This window comes from Cryptomeria japonica, chromosome 5 (genome assembly GCF_030272615.1).
Source record: "Cryptomeria japonica chromosome 5, Sugi_1.0, whole genome shotgun sequence".
NCBI lineage: Eukaryota > Viridiplantae > Streptophyta > Pinopsida > Cupressales > Cupressaceae > Cryptomeria > Cryptomeria japonica.
Window position 1 is genome coordinate 513,316,246 of NC_081409.1, and position 20,651 is coordinate 513,336,896.

Genomic DNA, 20,651 nt, shown 5'->3' on the forward strand with positions numbered 1-20,651 from the left:
CTCACCCTCCCAAATTGGGCTCTAGATGAACAAAAGGGGGAAGGGTTCCCTTTCAACACTTTGGATTATTTCTCTAACCTTAACGGGTTATGGTGATTGCTTGTATCTCTTATTGCTAAAAACTAAAAACAATTTAAGGAGAATATTACAGTGGTATCAGAGTTGGTTGTCCTGCCAGCCTGTGTGCTCTGATTAATCAAAATTCTCCTTGACTGACAAAGAAACAGTGGTTGATTCAATGGCAGAGAGAATATTTGGTCAGAATGATGCAAATGTGGTTGTGGAAAGAGTTGAGAAGTTTGACACCAAGATGAACATGATGTCCCAGTTGCTCGCTACTATGACTCAGAATCCTAGTGGAGGTCATAATCAAAATTAAAACACCAATGGTCACAATGCTAGCACCTCTAACAATCTAGGAGGTAATGGGAATGCCAGCAACTATAGCAATAACAACGGTGGAATGTCGGTTGGTTTAGTGTCAAGACCCTTGCAGCCTGTTTTGCTTCCAAGGGAAGCACCGCCACCTGAAGTTGAAGTCCTTGTGGCTGATGAGATACGGGCTTGTTACACGGAGTATGCATCACTCCCTGCGGAGATTAGAAATATTTTGTCTTTTGACCAGTTTATGAATCGGAAGAAGAGGAGAGAAGAAAGGGTATACACAATGAGTGATGCAAAATCCAAGCGCTTGGATGGGAAGGTTGTCTTGACATATGAAGAATGTGTGACAAAGCCTCAAGATACTCCCTCAAACTTACATGAAATTAGAAATAATAATGATTGGTTTTGTGCAAAGAACAAAACAACGATTTTGAAGCCTAATGCAGATTCAGTCAATGTTGGTCTTGAGACCAATAAGTTCAAAAATGAAGAGCATGATACAGATATGCAGGTTAGAATTGATGAAGCTGATTTAATTCCCGAGAGGAAATCAGACTTATCTTCACATGAAGCTGATTTTGAGCATGAATTTAGTCATCTTAGTGAATTGGATCCACAAAACACCGTTGAAAGTGACGATGAGGATGCACAAGAGGGTTGGGACAGCTATGGGATCAGTGTTGACAAGTATTATGATTCTGATTTGGATCCTGACCATAGTGGCAGTGCACTTTCTACCCTAGACCACAATTAGATAACATCTAATAACCCATTGTATGAGATAAAAGATGGAACATCACTCGTTTCTAGCATTGCTCTCGATGACAATAGCAATGTGTGTAAATGGAAACTAAGAGAAGATTCAAGATCTAAGTTGGAGGATACTTGGAGATATGGTGAGCACTTTTTAACTAAACAAAGTAATCAGCCTTTTAGCATTTGGGATCCAGGTGTAAAAGAAACTAAGTTTGAAGAGGATCCAATATGGGATGAATTTACATTTGATCCTAATATTGTATTGGTTTTAAAGAACAATGTTTACATGGAATATGGCATTGATGGTGTTGATGACATGACTGATTTATCAATGCATGTTGTTGATCTTCAGCATAGACATAGTGACCTCGTTGATCTAGAGTCACAGTTCATTGTTGAGGGTGATAAAGAAGAGGCACAGGTGATTTGTGACAGCCTAGAAGACTTTGATGCCCAGTGTGATAGTTGTGATTCTGGTATTCATTATAACAGCAATACCTTTGCCTTGCATGATTATGATTGGAAGAATGAATTGTTGGTGTCTGCTGAAAATGAAATACACACTTTATCTAGATTGGATGACATAAGAAGCCTAGTTGAAAAATTCATCTTCATGACACCAAGAGACCATTGAGACAAAATGTTCTTGCTGATTTGCACATAATCAAGAACACAATGGAAGGAATAAAATTGGTTTTCTTACACATGATGCATGATAGAGATGTTGCCACCAAGTTTGGTGATGAGACTTTGTCTTTGAATAAGCAAGTGAGGAGAGAGGTTAGTGAGCTCACCATTGAGCTTCATTCCACTAGGCTTTCTTTCAAAAGTGTCCAAGGACCTTCTTGAAGCAAACAATCAGCTTTATGAGGCCAAACTTTTAAGAGAGCAAGAGAATAGAGAAATGGCCTAGGAGATCAATCGGGTAATGGAGGAGCTTGATTGCATTCAGGAGGAGTATGATCTTGCTCTTTGCCCCCAAAGATCTGAAAAAGTGATTTTGGAGTAGAAGAATGTTTGGGTGGAGCATGACTCTGATAGTAATCAGCAGGTTGATAGTCCGTTGTTTGATACAGATGTTGATTGGACATTTGTTAATCCACTTTTCAAGTTTGTTGTGGGAATTCTTTTTGACTTCAGTGATGAGGATGGATCACATTGCAGAGTTTGAGATCTAGATGCAATTTGCAACCATGAGATATTGTTTCAAAATTGGAACATTGAACAAATGCATACTCTTGGGCATCTTCTTTGGAAAAGAATGGATCAGATTTTCAGATTTGGGCTTGCTGATTGGTTGCAAATTAACCACTTCACTTAATGGTTTTCTCTCATTCAGGGGAGTTGGTGCAATTTCTTTGGTCATGCAAGTAACGGCTTTCAATTGGAGATTGCTTGGAGGTGTTTTACAGCCTTGGACATGAGCAGATGTCTTGTTTTGGACGACAATTTCCTGTGTTGCAGCAGTAGTTCATCTTCTTGGATGCTGATTTTCTTAAAATCAAATCTCAAGTCAATCATTTCAGACTTGGTGGGCTATTGGTGTACTCTTTTTCAGACTTCACAGTCTCTTGGCAGAACGGGTTTATGGTCTTAGATGAGAGGTATGGCGAGTTGGGGCTATAGGGTATCTGTGTATGGGAAGTGTTCAAGCTCCAACTAGTGGTTATTCTTATGCCCTCTCTTCTACTTATGATTGGGATAGCGAACCTTTGCTCTCTATGGTTCATCATTCTGAGGTGCTTGAAGTGGGAACTATAAGAGATTTCAGAAGTCTCCATAGTTGTATCAGAATAATTCAATTGAGGCCTCGTAGACTTATGTGGAGCTATGGGGATGAGGTCGTTGAGCTCTTGCAAAGGATTGTTTTCATCTTAGCCGGGAGATTTGGAGAAGCCACATTTACAGTCATGGCTCCGCTTGACACCTTGGGGAGATATGTTGTGGAGTTTGATTGTGAGTTGTGTAGACTTTATTTCCTATTGCCCAGACTTGTGAATCTGTGATAGATAGTAGCATTGTTGATATTGATTACTCAGAGCTTTATGGGCATGAGATGCTACACGTTAGTGATGTCAGTCCTTCAAGATTTTTCAATCTGAGCATCATGGATACAAGGGAGGTTAGAGCAGTTTTGGCGTGATGTTTTCACTGATGTCATCAGAGTGGCGCAGCATCAGCATGGTGGGTTCCTCTTGAGACGGGCATGGGACCCTGGGATCTTACTTGCTTTGGTGCGGATCAGTTTAAAATTTTCGGGAGTTGTGATAGCATTGCTTGAGGACAAGCAATTTTGGGAAGGGGGGATTGTAATGTCCCCTTCTCCGCAGTGATTAGTTCAGTGGTCCATTAGTCTATTCCGGAGACCCGTAGGCTATTTGGAAAGGAGAATTAGGGTTTCCAACTTTTGGAGAGTTCTGCACGAGCTTTTTAGGGTTTATCAGGAGGGAATTCTTCAGTTTTGTCTATGGTTTCCTTCTGGGTTTTCCATGAACTCCAGGGTAGCATAACATGCATTTGATTCTTTGGTGAAGTCATAGCTTACTATTTTTAGTAAGTTAGGGTTTGGTTGTTTGGATGATGCAGTTCTACTGAGCTATCCAAGCTCTTTCTCTGAGTGCGAAGATTATGTTTTTCGGAGCAGTATTTCTTGACTTACTATTTTTAGTAAGTGGCTATGTTGAGCATTTCCATTTTTAGCAGTCTTGGACAGGGTCCTGACTCAGCACAGTTCAGTGGTCTTCATCGCACAATTTCATCCTTGATTTTGGTATTAATCAGTATTGGAGTTATAAGTTATTTAATTAAATATTATTTCCTTATCCTAAGGTTTAATATTTAATTATTTTTATTACTGATTAATTGTGTTGTGGGCGACTTAGGAAAAATATCTATCTGCCATCAATATTGTTATTTTCCTAAGTCAATGGCATTAAAAAGGTGGCATTGAGAAAGATGAAATATTTCATGTTTATATTTTTTTTATATTGCAAAGTTATCACCTAGGAAAAAGTTTGAACTTTGCCTAGGGAGTTAGGGAAAATTAATGCCATGTCTAGGGGAGGCTATGACATGAAATGAAATTGAATTTCAACTATTTTGGGTGTCGTTTGCATTTGAATTTCAGAGGGAAAAATCTATAAATACAGGTGCTTGGCCTCTCAACTGATGTCTTATGAAATTGTATTGTTATGTCGCTGGTTTGGCGATTGAAAATCTGAGCTTCGAAGTGTGGCTTCCTAGCTAAGTCTTAGTTTTGTACTTGGAAGATAGTACCTAGCTGTATTCCTGTAATTCCAATGTTGTCCGTGAGTGTTCTGCAAATTGTGGAGAGTTCTGTGTGGATTTTTGGAGTGTTTTCTTGTTGCTGGTCGCGGAGTTGCTGAAACCATATTTTGCCCATACCTCTTGACCAAGTGATTGCATCGTTCTGGGTATCGGCTCTTTGGAAGCATATTCGGAAGACAATCATTCTCCTGTCTTGGCGTGGCTTTTGGTGGTCATCACAATTTTTGGTTGCAAATCGAAGTTTTGTGTTGTAGCGCCATTTTTAGACTTACCTTGGGATGCGTGCAACACATTCGGGGCTTCCAAGTTGCGAGTTTGAGGTATTGGATTGGTTGCCTATGTTATATTAGTCATTTGCATTTTATTTGGTGTGATTCTGATTAGTTTTGAGAAAGTTATGAGTGTTTTGGTGTTTTCGGTAGTGGCTAGATAGTGTGTTTTCTAGCTTGCAGAATTAGAACAGCACTAGTGTTCAAGTGTGGTGTGATTTTGATAGTGGATTGTTTGAGATCAGCATTAAGCTTCTTATCTTATCTCATATCTCTATTTTGTAAGATTGTTTCAGTAGTATTGATCAGTCATTCTTGTTGTTCTTATTTGTAATTCCCACTGCATAAGTGGAAGAGGCTGGCTTAGCCGCCTTCTTGCTTTGTAATTCAGTTTATGTACTCAATCCTCCCACTGAATAAGTGGTCGAGTGATAAGTTTTATGCAATTGTCCTCCCACTGAAATATGCGGTAGAGTGATAGCTTAATGTAATGTCCTCCCGCTGAAATACGCAGTAGAGTGATTGAGTTTCAGTTTCTTGTTATTTCTCTTGGCTGGTTTACCGCCAAGAGTTCAGTTTCTATCTTGTTGGATAAGCAAAAGGGGCTGGCTTGCTGCCCGTGCATTGTAATTTCAGTTTGATTTATGGTGCTAACGATCCCCGGAACACCGTATGCTCTCAGCCTCCCAGATTGGGCTCTTGGTGAACAAAAGGTGGAAGGGTTCCCTTTCAGCACTTTGGATTATTTATCTAACCTTAACGGGTTATGGTGTTTGCTTGTAACTCTTATTGCTAAAAACAAAAAAAAAATTAAGGGGAATATTACAGTAGCTGGCCACGAAATGTATTCCTTCATGGACGGGATTTTAGGATACAATCAGATATCCATCGTCGAGGAGGATAAGCTCAAGACCACCTACATGGTGGAGGACGGCGTGTACGCGTATAACCAGATGCCATTCGGTCTATGCAATGCGCCTACAACTTTTCAAAGGATCATCCTGCACATCTTTAATAAGATGTCTATGGGAAACTTTAAGGCTTTCCACGACGATTGGTCGATTTACAGCGGGCAGGACACACATCTGGTAGCCCTGAGCGAATGCATGGAGAGATGTCGAAGGGCAAGGTTGGCACTCAACCCTAAGAAGTGCAGATTTATGGTGCCACAAGGCAAATTGCTCGGGCACATTGTTTGTAAAGCAGGGTTAAAAACAGACCCTGGTAAGATCTGCGTGATCGTGGAGATGGAGTCACCCATAGATGTCACAGGGGTAAAATCCTTCTTGGGTCACATTGGTTAGTATAGAAGGTTTATAAAGAATTTTGCTGATATATCCTACCCCTTGGATAAACTAATTCGAAAGGGTGAGCCGTACACGTGGGGGGCCTCAGAAGGCAAAGTTTTTGAGGAGTTGAAGACTAGGCTGGTGGCGACCCCCATCCTCGCATATCCGAATTGGGACAGGGAGTTCCATGTCCATGTAGATGCCTCTAATTTCGCAATTGGTGCCACATTAGCTCAGGTGGGTGACCATGGGCTCGACCATCCAATCTATTTTGCGAGTAGATTATTGTCTAAAGCTGAAAAGAATTACAGCACAACAGAGCAAGAGGCCCTAGGAATGGTCTATGTTGTGCAGAAATTCAGACATTACCTTCTAGTGATGCCATTCACGTTTTACGTGGATGACCAGGCGCTTATGTATCTGGTCAACAAACCAATCATTCAAGGAAGGATCAACAGATGGCTACTCTTGTTGCAGGAGTTTACATTCATCATCATTGTCAGACCGAGAAAAAGCCATGTGATAGCCGACCAATTATTTAGGATAAGGTCGGGGGAGCCGCCAGAGGGAGTTAATGATGAATTTCCGAATGCTCACCCGTTCAAGATCACAGTATTGCCATCATGGTATACTGCTATTGGGGAACATCTCTCCACCTCCATGTTCCCCCAAGGTATGCCACCTGGAGAACGGAGGAAGCTCGTGTTGAGAAGCCGTACATTTTAGTTAATTAATGGATTGCTGTATAAAATGGGGCCCGATTAGGTGTTGCGTCGGTGTGTGATGGAAGAGGAGGTGCCAAGCGTTCTGAGAGAGGCACATGAGGGGCCCGCGAGAGGCCACATGGGACCCAACACTACTGCAAGAAAGGTGCTACTAGCAGGCCTATGGTGGCCCACATTGTATAATGGCGCTAGAGAATGGGTAGTGGGTTGTGACACGTGCCAGAGAGCAGGAAAGCCGCTGAAGAGGGACTTCATGCCACTCAACCCCTCACATGCTCAAGAGTTATTCAAGCGCTAGGGGCTGGATTTTATTGGGCCACTCAAGGCCAGCTGTGCCAGGAGGTGCCGCTACATTGTGGTTGCCACAGAGTACTTAACCAAGTGGGTAGAAGCACAGGCCTTGCCTGACAACTCGGCCTTGAGTACTGCAAAGTTCATTTATGAACAGATAATTACACGATATGGCATCCCCATCCAGTTGACCAGCGATCGGGGTGGACATTTTGTGAACCATGTCATCAAGCTCCACACTAGTGAATTCAAAAATTTTCATTCATTGTCCAGCCCTTACTACCCACAAGCGAATGGGCAGGTGGAGGCCACCAACAAGATTCTTGTTGCAGTGATTTACAAGTCGTGCGGAGTCGAGGGGGAAGACTAGGAGGAAAAATTATCCTCGATTTTGTGGGCCTATCGCACCACCTACAAGGTGACCACAGGCCAAACTCCATTCCAACTGATGTACGGCCAGGAAGCTATTGTGCCAGCCGAGTTTATGGTGCCCAACCTCCGTATTGCAATCAAAAACAAACTAGGGGATATAGGCACCCGTACGGTGCACAACTGGGGAAACCGTACCGTACGATCGTGTGGTTCATTTATGAGGGCGAAAAGAAGAAAAGACATAATCGTATGGCAAACACCGTACATCGTACGGTGGAGAACAATTGTTGCGCAATACACTGACCGTACGATGGAGTACGACGACGATGGAGGTACGGTGGAGAAGTAGCACGCACAAGGGGGAAGTGACCATATGGCGACGATACGACAGCATTTGGTTCAAAAGGTCATATGAAGGTGTTAGCGACGCAAGGGAAATTTTGTGTGGTTGCCGATAATTATCAACGCATGTATTGAAGGGGTACGCACATGCAGAAAATTATTCCCTAACCCTATTTTTTAATATATTTAAGGGCACAAGAGACAAAAGCAAAATCATTTAATGGACCCCAGCGGTGGAAAGATTTGGAAAAGACAGTTGCGACAGTTACCTACTATAGTGTCGTCAACCTCTGCGAACAAGAAAGCTATTCGGATTCTACCTTCCGGTGTGAAAGTCAGGGGCGGTATGGTTGATAGCAGCAAAAGCATGGGCAAAAAGGTGCAACCCAAAGTGCAGGAGCAGATGGCGCGAAGAATGATGTAATTGCGGACACCATCACCTTCGAGGGTTTGAGTGGAGCAGATTGTAGAAAATGGTGGAACGAGACCCTGCATGATGATCCTATGAAGGCACAGCTGCGACATGCACAGGTACAATGGGCCATCCAGATGCCCATCTTTTGCATTAAGGATTTTGAGGTTGTGTTGCGGACCATGATTGGTGCCTATGACACACATAGGCGGCAGTCGGTATTCGATTATGAGCACCGCCAGGTTACGGTCTCATTCGCTTCCACAGAGTTTACGAGGGTTTTTGGTATTCCAGGAGTGCAGGGAAAGAAAGTAGATAAGGGGCAGAAAATATCCCCAGATTTAAAGGATAAACTCCTGAAGTTGATGTGCCGTGACGACCTCACACAAGCCAAGCTTGATAGTCTCCAGCATGCCCGCAAGGGAAGAGGCCTGAAGAAGTTGTTTTTGAGAGAGGGGGTATGGCGGTGCCTTCTGGATGTGTTGAAGAGTCGCTTGATGGGAGCCAGTAGGGCTTCGGATATTGCCATGGCGCAGGTGGTATTGATGAATGGCATCCGCAATGGCGTGGTATACGACTGGGCATCAGTACTAGCAGATAGGATGGAGGAATTTATGACCCTGCAGCAAAGAACCTTCTACATGCCCTACCATGCCATTGGACTCTTCTTGGATGTCGTACGCCGTCAGGGTTCACCAGACACACAACACTTGGCACCACAAGGCTGTGTACACCCTGGGCAACCTCCTATATTCTATTGGGTTTATTTAGATATCATGGCACCTAATGGAGATACACAATCAAGCAAGAAACGGAAGCAGCGAGTGGTGGTGTCTGAGTTCGAGACAAAGTCGGAGTCCGAACCTAGTGACCCGAGGGCAGAGGCGAGTGCAGAGGAGGACTCCGCGGATACATCACAGGCCACCGAGAGTAGTTTCAGGATCGTGGGTAGAGGCGGACAGCAAGTGGAGGAGGAGACAGGGGCGACATCTTCTGCAGTTGCGCAGACAGCCACACCTCCACCTCCCGTAGTTGTGCCAGCAACAGCAGCCACACGACCCCTAGGTGAGTTATCCCAGGAGACTGCCTCAGCAGGTGCCACTCGGACTCTGCCTAGAGCGACAATATTGGCAGTGTCGCTTCTTGGTTTTGGGCAAGGTCGGACACCAATGATTATGAATCCCCCACACGTGGCCGCGACATTGGTATCCCTACCAAAGCCTCAGACGATTGGCGTTAGAAGCCCCACAGCAGCAGTAGAGGTAGGGACAAGTGGCGGGACAGTTGGTAGGGAGGCTGCTGTAACATTAGAGCATCCTGGAGGGAGTGGTGCCCCTTCTCAGACGGATATGAGTGCTTGGATGAGTCGGTACAAGATGGCACCAGTAGCACCGGTTGGAGCAGCGGTCCTCTCCCCACGGCGTGAGCCAAGCCCTCATGAGATTGTGGATTTGGTTGGAGATAGCTCACCGGAGACTTCACGGATAGTACAGAGAGACCCCTCACCCATTCGTGAGTTGGTGCTGAGTCCCAGGCAGGAGGAGTTGATCCAGAGCACCCCTCATGACAAGCCACTGCAGAGTCCTCACGAGGATGCCCAGGAGCACGGTGTCCTAGCATCTGTGTGAGTGGAGGGTGACAGGGAATTGGAGAAGTTTCTTGCGGACATGGTTGTCGGAGCCCGGAGGATTGTAGCCTCTGCCAAGTCTCAGGGAGATGCTAGGACAGATGGAGAGTTGGAGCAGCTCCTTGGTTTTATGAGGGGCAGGTGCACGGCACACTTTGCTCAGTGTTTTGAGTCTAGAGGGTGGCCTACTACAGAGACCTTGCAGATGCTGGAGGATTGGGGCCTCCGGGAGAAGGTTGGCGAGACCAGTAGGCAATCACTGTTGCAGAGGATAGAGCAGGTCTTCCGTGAGACATACTATGACCTGAGGAGGATACAGTATATTGCTCAAGGTACCAAGACCCAGCGCCAGGAGGTTGTGTCGGCACGGGAAGAGTTGGTTGCTCGACTCTAGCAGATGGAGGAGTCGCACAGGGAGCAATTGGCCCAGGAGAAGGCCTCATGGGTCGCAAAACGCGCTACCTTGGAAGCAGAGTTGGTCAAGGAGAGGTCGGCGAGGGATGCCATGGGGGCGCGGTTGGAGGAAGCCCGGGAGGACAGGGCTATGTTGGAGAGCCGCCTGGCTAGTGCCTAAGAGATGGTGGAGCAGAAGGATAAAGAGGTCTTGGAAGCCATGATGATGGTGAAAACAGCTATGGAGCGACAAATGGTTGCAAAGTGGGACCTGAAGCTGAGGACTGCCACAGTATGTGAAATTAAGCTTCAATACCTTTATATTAATATTACTATTATACATATTGTAGTTTATGTTGATATTATTATTATTAAATTCAGCATACAAACATTATCGGCACCCTCCTCACCAGGGACGCTTCCTCAGCCCCATTCTCAGTCATGATTTTTTTTTTGTTGATCATCCCATTTTGTTTTCAGTCGTCAGGAGACGACCTTGTTTTTTGGGGGGAATGATGTTGGCGATAATATTGTACGTACGGGAATAAAAAGTAATTAATTAGAAAGTACTTTGTTTAGTAATGTAACCGAGGGTTGGTAATTACGGGTGCGACGGTTGTCCCCCGCACCCCCTCAGTACCTTTATATACTATGTGATGTAACTTGTCAGTATCACAATTATGAATGAAATGGTATCTTTTTTGTTGGTTTAATATTGTTGTTTGGTATCTATGGCATTACTGTTTCTCGTTAAGTATTATGTCTGCATGTATTAAACTGTTCGCCCAGAGGGCAAACACGCAGTAAATCTTTTCCCCTTCTATGCATTAACCGATTCTTACAGGATGGCAGGAAAGTTGCTCCGATACCACTTGTAATGTCCCCTACTAGGTTTTCTTCCTGATATTGAATTGATAATTCAATCAGATTTATAATTTCACATTTTCTTGTTCATTCAAATTACTATTTCTATATATTTATATATATATTTATTTATTTATTTAAGTTCAGAAAATATTACACTAAGTTTTACTACAGAGTAGTTCTTTATAAAATATACTGAACAACCCTTATATGTATATATATATACAAATACATAAAACATATTATATTCCCTATAATATAAATTACTAACACCGCCCATTTACTAAAACATCAATCATTATTCCACCAAGTAGCTGTAGTGGCAGACAGATCTAACATGTGTCAGATCCGGTCTGCCACAGTATGTGAAATTAAGCTTCAATACCTTTATATTAATATTACTATTATACATATTGTAGTTTATGTTGATATTATTATTATTAAATTCAGCATACAAACATTATTGGGCTATAAATATTAAGCACTCTTTATTAAACACATGCCCTATGCATACTGCTGAGAACAAGGATGTTACTGCCTGTAACTTTATAACGGGTCTGATCTGCTATGGAATGATTTTTTTTCTATTCCTATCTATCTCCCCCATTTGCCCAACAATGTCTAGTTATAATAGTCAGACAGAGCATATATAGAACATCCTATATCGTGTCACATATCCTATACCTTTATATATTAGATAGTCATAAATGTAATGCGAATCAGCAATGAACAGATTAAAGTCACATTCATTATGCCATATTAAACAATTATAAACGGCATTACATTACTAGTCAATAGTATAGTGATATAAAAAGTAATCATGATGTCATGTATGGGGAACCAATACAACAACTACAAAATTGAATCGAACTGCTGTATATTTCCTCTGTTCGTAAATGCTTATCCTTGATAATAATCGCTATTCTTTCTGTGTTATTATATTACTCTTCTCTCATAACCTCCTTATCCTCCCCCTAAATATCTTGCATGTAACCTTTCAAAGAATACACAACCATTCGGTTATGACTATTCAATAAGTATATAAATCGTACCTTTTCATACTTAATAATCTTTCTTTGTATTTGTTTCAGCATAATTCCATGATGACCATTCGCTTAATCAATAGTATGGAGACTTTAATCAATTTTTAATTCTAGTTAATACTTTTAAGCAAGTCGTATGTATATATCGGATGACTATGTAATTGCTGATTAGTAATTTGCTGACTCTTCATAAATAAACTTTGTTTATAATTTATGTAATTATTAATTTAAATATTTCAAGAATATTATTAATTAATATTAATTAAATAATAATATTTAATAAATAAATAATTATTTGTTGGTAATTAATATATTAATAATAATAATTGGTTCATTCCGGAGATATATAACGATCAAGGAGGGGACATGACAATCTGTGACTCACTGTTTTTTTAGTTTTACCTTCATTTTTCAGCACTTTACCTTAATTCAACATTTCAACTTACAAAAGAGGAAACCAAAATTAATTCAATCCATTTAGTATTCAATTCTTATCTGATTTGTAACTGAATCTAGTGGATTCCCTTCCCTCTTTTGAATGTAATGTCCGTCGACATCAGACATCATTTTTCAGCATCAGTTATGTTCCAGCATGATCAAGTTTTTGTTTCTACTGTCTTGGCGAGATTTCGTAAGGTGATGGATATTATTTTAATGTTTGCACTAAAGAAATAAAGTGACATCTAATTATTCACTTTAGTATCTAAATATTAAAGTGTTATGTTTCAACCCCAATGTTGGATGGCTATGTGATGTGGAGGGTGAGACATAAATTGTTTTTAAATCATATTGAGAGCTTTTTGACAGAATGTAAAATATTTGAATTTTAAAGTGCCCTAATTCCCTCCAAACTCTATAAATTGGAGTTTTGGCTCTCATTTCTTCATCAAGAGGTTGCAAACTTAAGTAGATGCTATTAGAATGAATAGAGGAATTCTTCCGACGCTTGTTGAGGATGAAAATCCTCTGCAATCTTGCTGGTTTCAGTGATGAGAGACCACCCTAGCTGGTCTTATATTTACATATAAGAAACACAAAGGTTTTAATGAGGTGATGAGATTCCAAGGTTTCATAAGATGAAGATTTTTAAGGTTAATTGATCTGCAATATTCTAGTGATTTTGGTGATTATTCCTTGGCATTGGTTTTTTGGGTTTGGTAATGTTTATTTCAGAAGTTGCAAGTGACTTTCCAGGCCTAGCTGTATGCTCTCATATGAGCTGCTTGAACCTGTATTTTGCACGCTGGGGTTTAGTGAGGTGATATCTTTTTATGGGTACTTTTCTAAAGGTTCCTTGGCTGCTAGGTGATCTGTTTTGGCTAGGTTTGAGGCAGTAAAAAGCAGAGTTTGAATTTCTTTTATAGGTCGTACACCTTCAGCCAGCCATACCATTCATTGGTAGGGGCGAGTGAGATTCAGAGGCAAAACACCTTGATTTTGGAGCAAAATATCAGCTGGTAGAAGGTGCCCATCACTTGGGAATGCATTGAAACAATTTCCAGTTCGTTATTGGTTGAGTGGAAGGGTGTAGGGGCTGTAACTTCTCAGGCGCCCCTGTCATTGATGCCTAAAAATCAGACCTGTACCTTGCTCGAGTGTTCTGTCATCATTTCGGAGGGTCATTCATTTTTGTAGTTGAATATTGGCTATAGACTTCTCTTCATTTGGCGGTTCATTGAGAGTTGACATGGTGGAGACTTGAGGGTGTTTTTTGGAGCTATTCAAGACTAATTGCAGGCTGTAACTGGGTTGCAGCAGACCTGTTTTGTTCACATTGGTTCTTTCAATCCTTGGTATTTTACATTGGTCTTCCTATTGAGTGTAGAAGATTGTTGGACACTATTTTCAAGGTCTTTCAACAGTGTAGTGAAGGTTGGGGTGGGAAAATGGGTTATGAAGAGTCATTTCCAGCACTTGTAATGACTGTCCATTGCTTGACCTGCTGCTACTAAACTGGAAAAATCTGTTAAGACTTCATTAATGAAGTATTTTTGATATGTATGGTTGCTAGTTTAATTATGTTATCATTTCCTATTGTTATATTTCATCGAAAGTCAAAATCTTCATGATCATTGTGAGTGCATTGAAAGAAACATCGAATAAATTCACAACAGAGAAATTCTATCAGCAGAGAGTTCTATTAGCATTATCATGTGACCTATTGTTTGGCAAGTTTTCAAAAAGATTCAGGGGTGTACGTTACAAACTTGAAACTACCTGCAATTAATTTGCATCATTCAAATACAAACACACGGTATTTTGACTCGAGGATGAAAATGATATGATTATTTATGTATACAACATACTTCCTATATCCTGAATCCAATATTTTTCATTACTGTTGGTATGAGATAATAATAGCTGATAGAATTGTAACCAGCCGATTAAAGTTAATGAACTGCCCTCAGAAATATATGCACTCAAATCAGAAAGAATCACATGGAAAACTGAAATCAAAAATAAAAGAACAAGAAATATATTGTTCTTTTACTTATTAAGTTTCATTAATAATTTAAGACAAAATATTGACTGATAATGCAAAAATATAACAAAAAATAATTGAAGTAATAAAACATAAATGTTTGATTGATCAAGTGCATTGGAAATTTATTTACCAAGCCATTCCTCGTGTAAAATATGCATTTGCAATGATAGCACAAAAGCCTTTCCATTGTAACTCAATTTCTGCAGAAACTGGCAAACTCCTTGACCACCGAACAACAGTTGGTTGAGGGGTGCACATTATAGTAATAAATATGATACTCAACCACAGGATACACTCTTCAATCTGCATCACAACAACAATACCCTACCATCAACTTTCAATTTGAACGTCTTATCTGCTTTTCTAGTATATACCTGTGCTGGAAAGTTGAAATGATTGATGATTGCTGTTGGCTTTATGAGGCCAACATCATGCCATATTTTCTTAATATTTCTCTCAAATTAAATAATTGAAATTTTTGTTGATATATTTGGGAAATGACAATTTGATATCACACTTCTCTATCTATTAACTCTCAAACAAAATAAGATGCTTGTATACTTTGATGTAAATTAAACATGCCAAAGCACATGATATACAAGGTGAAATTTTTAGTAAACAAATTGCAAAAGGTAAAGGTAGTTTTTTTAGGTCACTGCCAAGTGAGACACCAATTTAGTGTATGCAATCCCCCCTTATGCAGGCATTCCACAAGGCAATTTATTTTCCATTTACTTTATATCATGATTCATATGAGGTGCACAATCATACCCAATTCCAGATTCAAACCTGTCACCTCCACATTGCAGTATAGAAGCTTTCACCATTAGGGCAGCTGAAATTGTAATTAAATGAAACATTCAAAAAAAAACCCAATGACATAAAACTTGTAAGTGTTTGCTGAAAAAATGTCAATGCAATACATTTTATGTTCTTATCTTTTTGACTGTTGGAAAAGAAAAATACAAATTCCAATCTATGAGCGGTTTGAAAATAAAAATCATAATCGCAAAAAAGGAAGATGAAATATAATAAAGATTGCTTCAGGTTTCTGGACGATAATGTGAAGAGGAGAAAGTCATTAAACTCCTTTCTTCTTTTGGTCTTACTTTGGACTGTTAAAAAGGAAAGAAAATTTGAAGAATATGGTTCAAGGGCCTTCTCAGTTGAAAGTGATGGCAAACCTGGAGTCACCCTTCCATCACATTCTAGATAAATATACAGGAAAAAGAACTGTTTTATAGATAAAGTGGCAAGCCATTTTTTGAGCCCATTTCAGTCCATTTTCTTGGAGATAGTATACCCACAAAATTAAGAATATCATATAAAAAAAACTTTGCAACATTTAATTTAGAAGATCACACCATATATCAGACTCCAAACTTATTTATATCAATTTTCTCATTAGCTTTGCATGGTAAAAAATGTGTACCTTTCAAATTAAAAAATTAAATTATTGAAATGAGTAACAAAAAGGAAGTGGATGCAAAGGATCAAGTGAGGGTGTTAGGGTTGGCAGATTGAGCAACGAAACCTAAAATAAGTTATAGAGAATTGAGCAAAGGATCTAATGGCAGCTTCAGAAATCTTCAATTTGAAGAAAGACACGGAAAATTTGGAAAAAAATTATCAAACCTAGGGAAGTAGATAAAGGAAGAAGTTATGAACAGGAAAGAAGAATTAAATTTAGGGATATCTCTATTCAAGTTTCTTAGGAAATTTCCCCTTCACATATTACAAAATCATCTAGTTCTAGATATCAAAAGCCTATTCATGCAAGCCCTTGTATGTAGATTTATAAGTCCATGGCTAAGGATTGAGAAATCAAGAACAGATGACATTGGAATGGAGGTAAAGGGTTTTCAAAAGCAAGCTTCCAAAACATAGAAGATAGGGCAAAAATATTTTACGAAGGCCTTTGGTTTTTCAAAACTACAAGCCTTCTCAAGTCATGGATGTTGCTTTTCAATTCTGGGAAAAGGCTCCTCTTTGAAGCCCACAAGGGGTTGATTCTATAAGTTGCCAAGTATAGACATAAAAATGTCTTGGAGGTTTTAGGAAACCAAGTCCATTAAGTAATTAAAATTTCAAAAGGGGTTTAGAATACAAAACTTTTACCCAATGTAATATCCCCTCCTCAGGCAGTTCTATTTTTAATTTTTTACCAAGATTAACCTATCAACAGGAATCCCGTAGGCTAATAAAGTGGATAGGGAGCCCATTTAGGGGTCATGTGGCCTTTTTGGATGTTTGCATGGCGTTTTAGGAGCTCAAAGCCACTCTCCTACTGGTAGTTCACCTCTTGACCACTAGGAGCTTGTGGAGCCTTGCAGGGGGCTTGATGAGCCATTTTAGGTGTCGAGAGACAATTTCCTATTTTTTAGGAGAGTTCCAATTTTGTAGGAGACTAGGAGTTGGCCTACTATTGTTGGACATCACCAGGAGACTAGATCCATCATCAATTTCTAGTAGGAGAGGTCAGATGGATGGATTCAAAATAAAATTAAAATATTAAAGTGCTAACTTTAATGTTTTAATTAAATAAAATATAATACTTTATTATAAAGTAACTTTATAATTTTACAATAAAGTGACTTAAAAATGAAAAGGGGGCCACCATGGAGCACGCCAACCTAGTGGAGTCTGTTATCAGTATTTTTGTATTCCCAAAAATAGACAGCCCCTTTAAAAAATTTGTTAAAAATGAAAATTTTACTCTAAGGCACACTTCCCAAGGTAAAATTTTGCTTTGCCCTTGGACTGGCTTAATCCTCAGTCCATCCTCGATCCACATTTCAAATTTCATCGCATTTTGAGTTCGTTTGCTATGTTTTTTCTTTAATTTCGAGTTTTTTCTCCCTGGCTGTAGGTGGAAAATTTTCCTTTGATTGCAAGTTTTATTTTTCTCTTGTTTTAGTGTTGAAGGGAAATTTTAAAACAATTACAAGTGCACTTTATTTAAAACTTGTAACTTACTTTTTATTTCCCCCTTTCTTTTTATGTCTTTTAAGTAGTTGTAGGAACTTTTTGGACGAATTACAAGTGAATTTAAAATTATAAGTTTAAAAAGAACTTGTAATTTCTTTCAAAAGTTCCTACTTAAGTGACTTTGAGATGTAATAGGGATTTTATTTCCCTATTACATGTTTTATGTTTTTGGTCACTTGTAAAGGGAATTTTATTTCCTATGGCAAGTTCTTTTTTTAAGTTAAGTCATTAAAACTTGTAAAGGGGATTTTATTTCCCTATTACAAGTTATTTTGACATGTCTTCTTGTTCTTTTCTCTCACAAACCCGATTTTGCCTTATGAGTTGAAAAGTGAAGCAAATTAAAACTTGTAAAGGGGATTTGAAAACCCCATTTCATGTCTTTTTCTTACATTTTAAACTTGCTCCTTCTCTCCAAGAACCCGACCTGGTTTTTCTCCATGGAGTTCAAATTTGTGAAGAATTTCAAGCCGATTTTTCTGGAGCATCCATGGATAGAGGAAGGCATGTCATTCTAGGAGCCGTTTTTGTTTCATCATGAACCACGTTTTGGCTCAAATGGAAGGCGTTTTCACCTTTACTTGCCACGTTTTTGTCATTCTTGGAGTCGTTTTTGCAGGATAGATGGAGGCGTTTTGGTCTCTTTAACTTTAAAGATTCACATCCTTGCTTCAACACGTGTTTTGGTTAGGCATTTTGACCCATTCTACTTCCTCTTTGGATGTCGTTTTTGGTGATTATAGTTAAAATCCGAGTTTGTTAAAAACGTTGCAAGGGTTTCAACGTTTTGGTTTTGCCTTCCATTTAAGGAGCTGATTGTTTCTTTCAAAGTTATTCCATTTCTTTGGAGGGCGTCTTGATCAAGCAAGGTATGTTTTGTTTTCAGTTTTGTCTTTATTTTATTTTTGTTGTTTTGAAATTCCTTGATTGATCATGATAGTTGTTTGTTTTGTTTTTGTTTCAATTCGGGTTTGAGAGAGATCTTCACATTTCTATCCAAGTCTTGAATGTAATTAAAGGATTGCATTGTCTTTCCCCTTCCATTTTTCCCTCTGTACTTGCATTCAGGATTTTTAAATTCAATTGCAAGTAAGATGAAAAAGTGAGTTTTTCCCCTTTGGCTGAAAAGACTTCATCATCTTTTGCCAAAAAAGTTCAAGTTTCAAAGTAGTCAAAGACTTGTCTTTTCCATTTCAGGTTTTAAAGACCTGATTACAAGTGAAGGTTTTTTCCACTCCCTTGAAGTTAAAATGAAGATGACCTTCCAAAATTCTTTTCTTATTCACCACATTCATTACCCTTGTTCACACTTTCCATTCCCATTGTCTTTTCCATGTCAAAATTCCATTTTTCACACATCCTTCCACTTTTCTTATTACAAGTATACTTGCATTCGGGTTTTACAAACCCGATTGCGAATATGTTCTACCCCACTTGCATACTTGTAACACATCTCCCAAGATCGGAAATTGACCAAAAGCCAAGTTTCAAGTGTTCCTACTTATTCACCATTTTCCTCTCAAAAGGGATAGAGTTTTTTCCCATTGAAAAGAAGAGATATGTTTCATTCAGCTGATCTTGACATTGCTTTGACACTTCTAGATCTTCATCGCAGTGCGCCAGGCTCTTGTTCAATGACTGATTTACCATCATCTTCCTCTCAAAAGAAGATGAAATATAAATATGATAAGTACCAAAACGAGATCTCTCCATCCCAAGTTTCCACTCCCATGGAGCACATCAAAGATACAGAAATAGGGCATGTTGACATGTCAGAGTTTGTTAAACGAGTGGAGGATCCCAAGGATAGCAATATGCAGCACCTGTTGGACAGCCACATTCACCATGCTTCTTCCTTTCCAATGGCTTCCCTAGAACCTAAGTTCGTTCTTGCTTGTGCCAATCATTTTGACAAAGAGACGAACTATCAGGAATGATGATGGGAAAGTGATAATCCGTCTGGATGCAGACACTATTGAGAAGGTTTTTCAGAATACCACCAGCACCTGTGTACATAGAGATCTCCAAAGATAGTGCAGTTGAGTACTATGCTTCAAGAGAAAAAAATTGCAAATGCCATATCAATAGATGGATCAGTGAGCCACGAGCTGCTTTTACAAGGTGGGCAAAGTTGTACAGCAGTGATTTCAAGTGGGAAATCTGAGACACAATCACTCTTCTCAGTAGGATGATGGGTTTGGAACATTCAAATATTTTTAAACCATGTATGTATAAGTTCATCATGCTCATAAGGCAGTCTCAACACATCTCTTGGGGCGAAATCATCAGTGATACCCTTTGTGAACAACTTGCAGCAATTCCTTCCACTATGATGTTCTACATGAACTCATATTTGGTGTATATAGCAGCATCACTCAAACACTTCCCTGGTCTTTCTACCAAGGGTGATCGTTCACTTATACCAGTGTGGGATTACTATGACCAATTGCCTTTGAGACCCAGCAGATTGCACTTCAGGAGGGTCCAGGACGCCTTCTTTGGTCATTAAATGTGCCTGTTTGATAAGATATTGAAAAACAGAAGAGTGTCAGATGCCGCATGGGAGAAGGTAAATGAATAAGGATGTTATAGCAACCAGCCATATATGCTTCCTAGATATCCAACTGATAAGATCATTCTTATGGAGTTGGGAAGACAGATCATGGCTGTTCATGCACATCAATCTGTTAAGCATAAGGTTGGAATGGGAATTTCTACAAATAACCCATTGAAAATTGGCCATTATTCCCTCATTGCATCCACCAAAGCCAAGGCCATGGAGATCAAAATGCAGGAAATAAAGCTCAGAAGATTCAAGCCAAGAGTAGATTTTGATTACCGAGGCATGAAGGAGAAGATAAAAAAGTCCTTCACGCATGTGCATCGGATAGAAGACATTTGGGTTGATCTTCGTACAAAAAAGGAGGTTCGTAAGATGGATTATTGTAGACTCACTCTTGAGCAGATTGTTGACCTGAACTTGGTAAATATTCTTGAAGGAATGATTGATGATGGAAAGATATTTGATCCTGAATATGTTGAAAAGAGAGTTGATGAAGCACTACTTCCATCAATTCAATGGTCACATAAGGAATGTACTTCCATTCTTGATAGATTTCAGCC

At 39.7% G+C, this 20,651-nt stretch overlaps 1 protein-coding gene across 11 annotated transcripts in view; it reads right to left on the reverse strand.

The window, feature by feature from the left end:
* Positions 1-20,651, reverse strand: part of LOC131064872 (uncharacterized) — a 162,579-nt gene that overhangs the window by 77,015 nt on the left and 64,913 nt on the right. For all 11 annotated transcript variants that reach the window (XM_057999182.2, XM_057999180.2, XM_057999181.2 and 8 more), the window contains exon 6: positions 14,671-14,843. In XM_057999182.2, the coding sequence (XP_057855165.1) occupies positions 14,671-14,843 (173 nt within the window). The remainder of the gene's footprint in view (positions 1-14,670; positions 14,844-20,651) is intronic.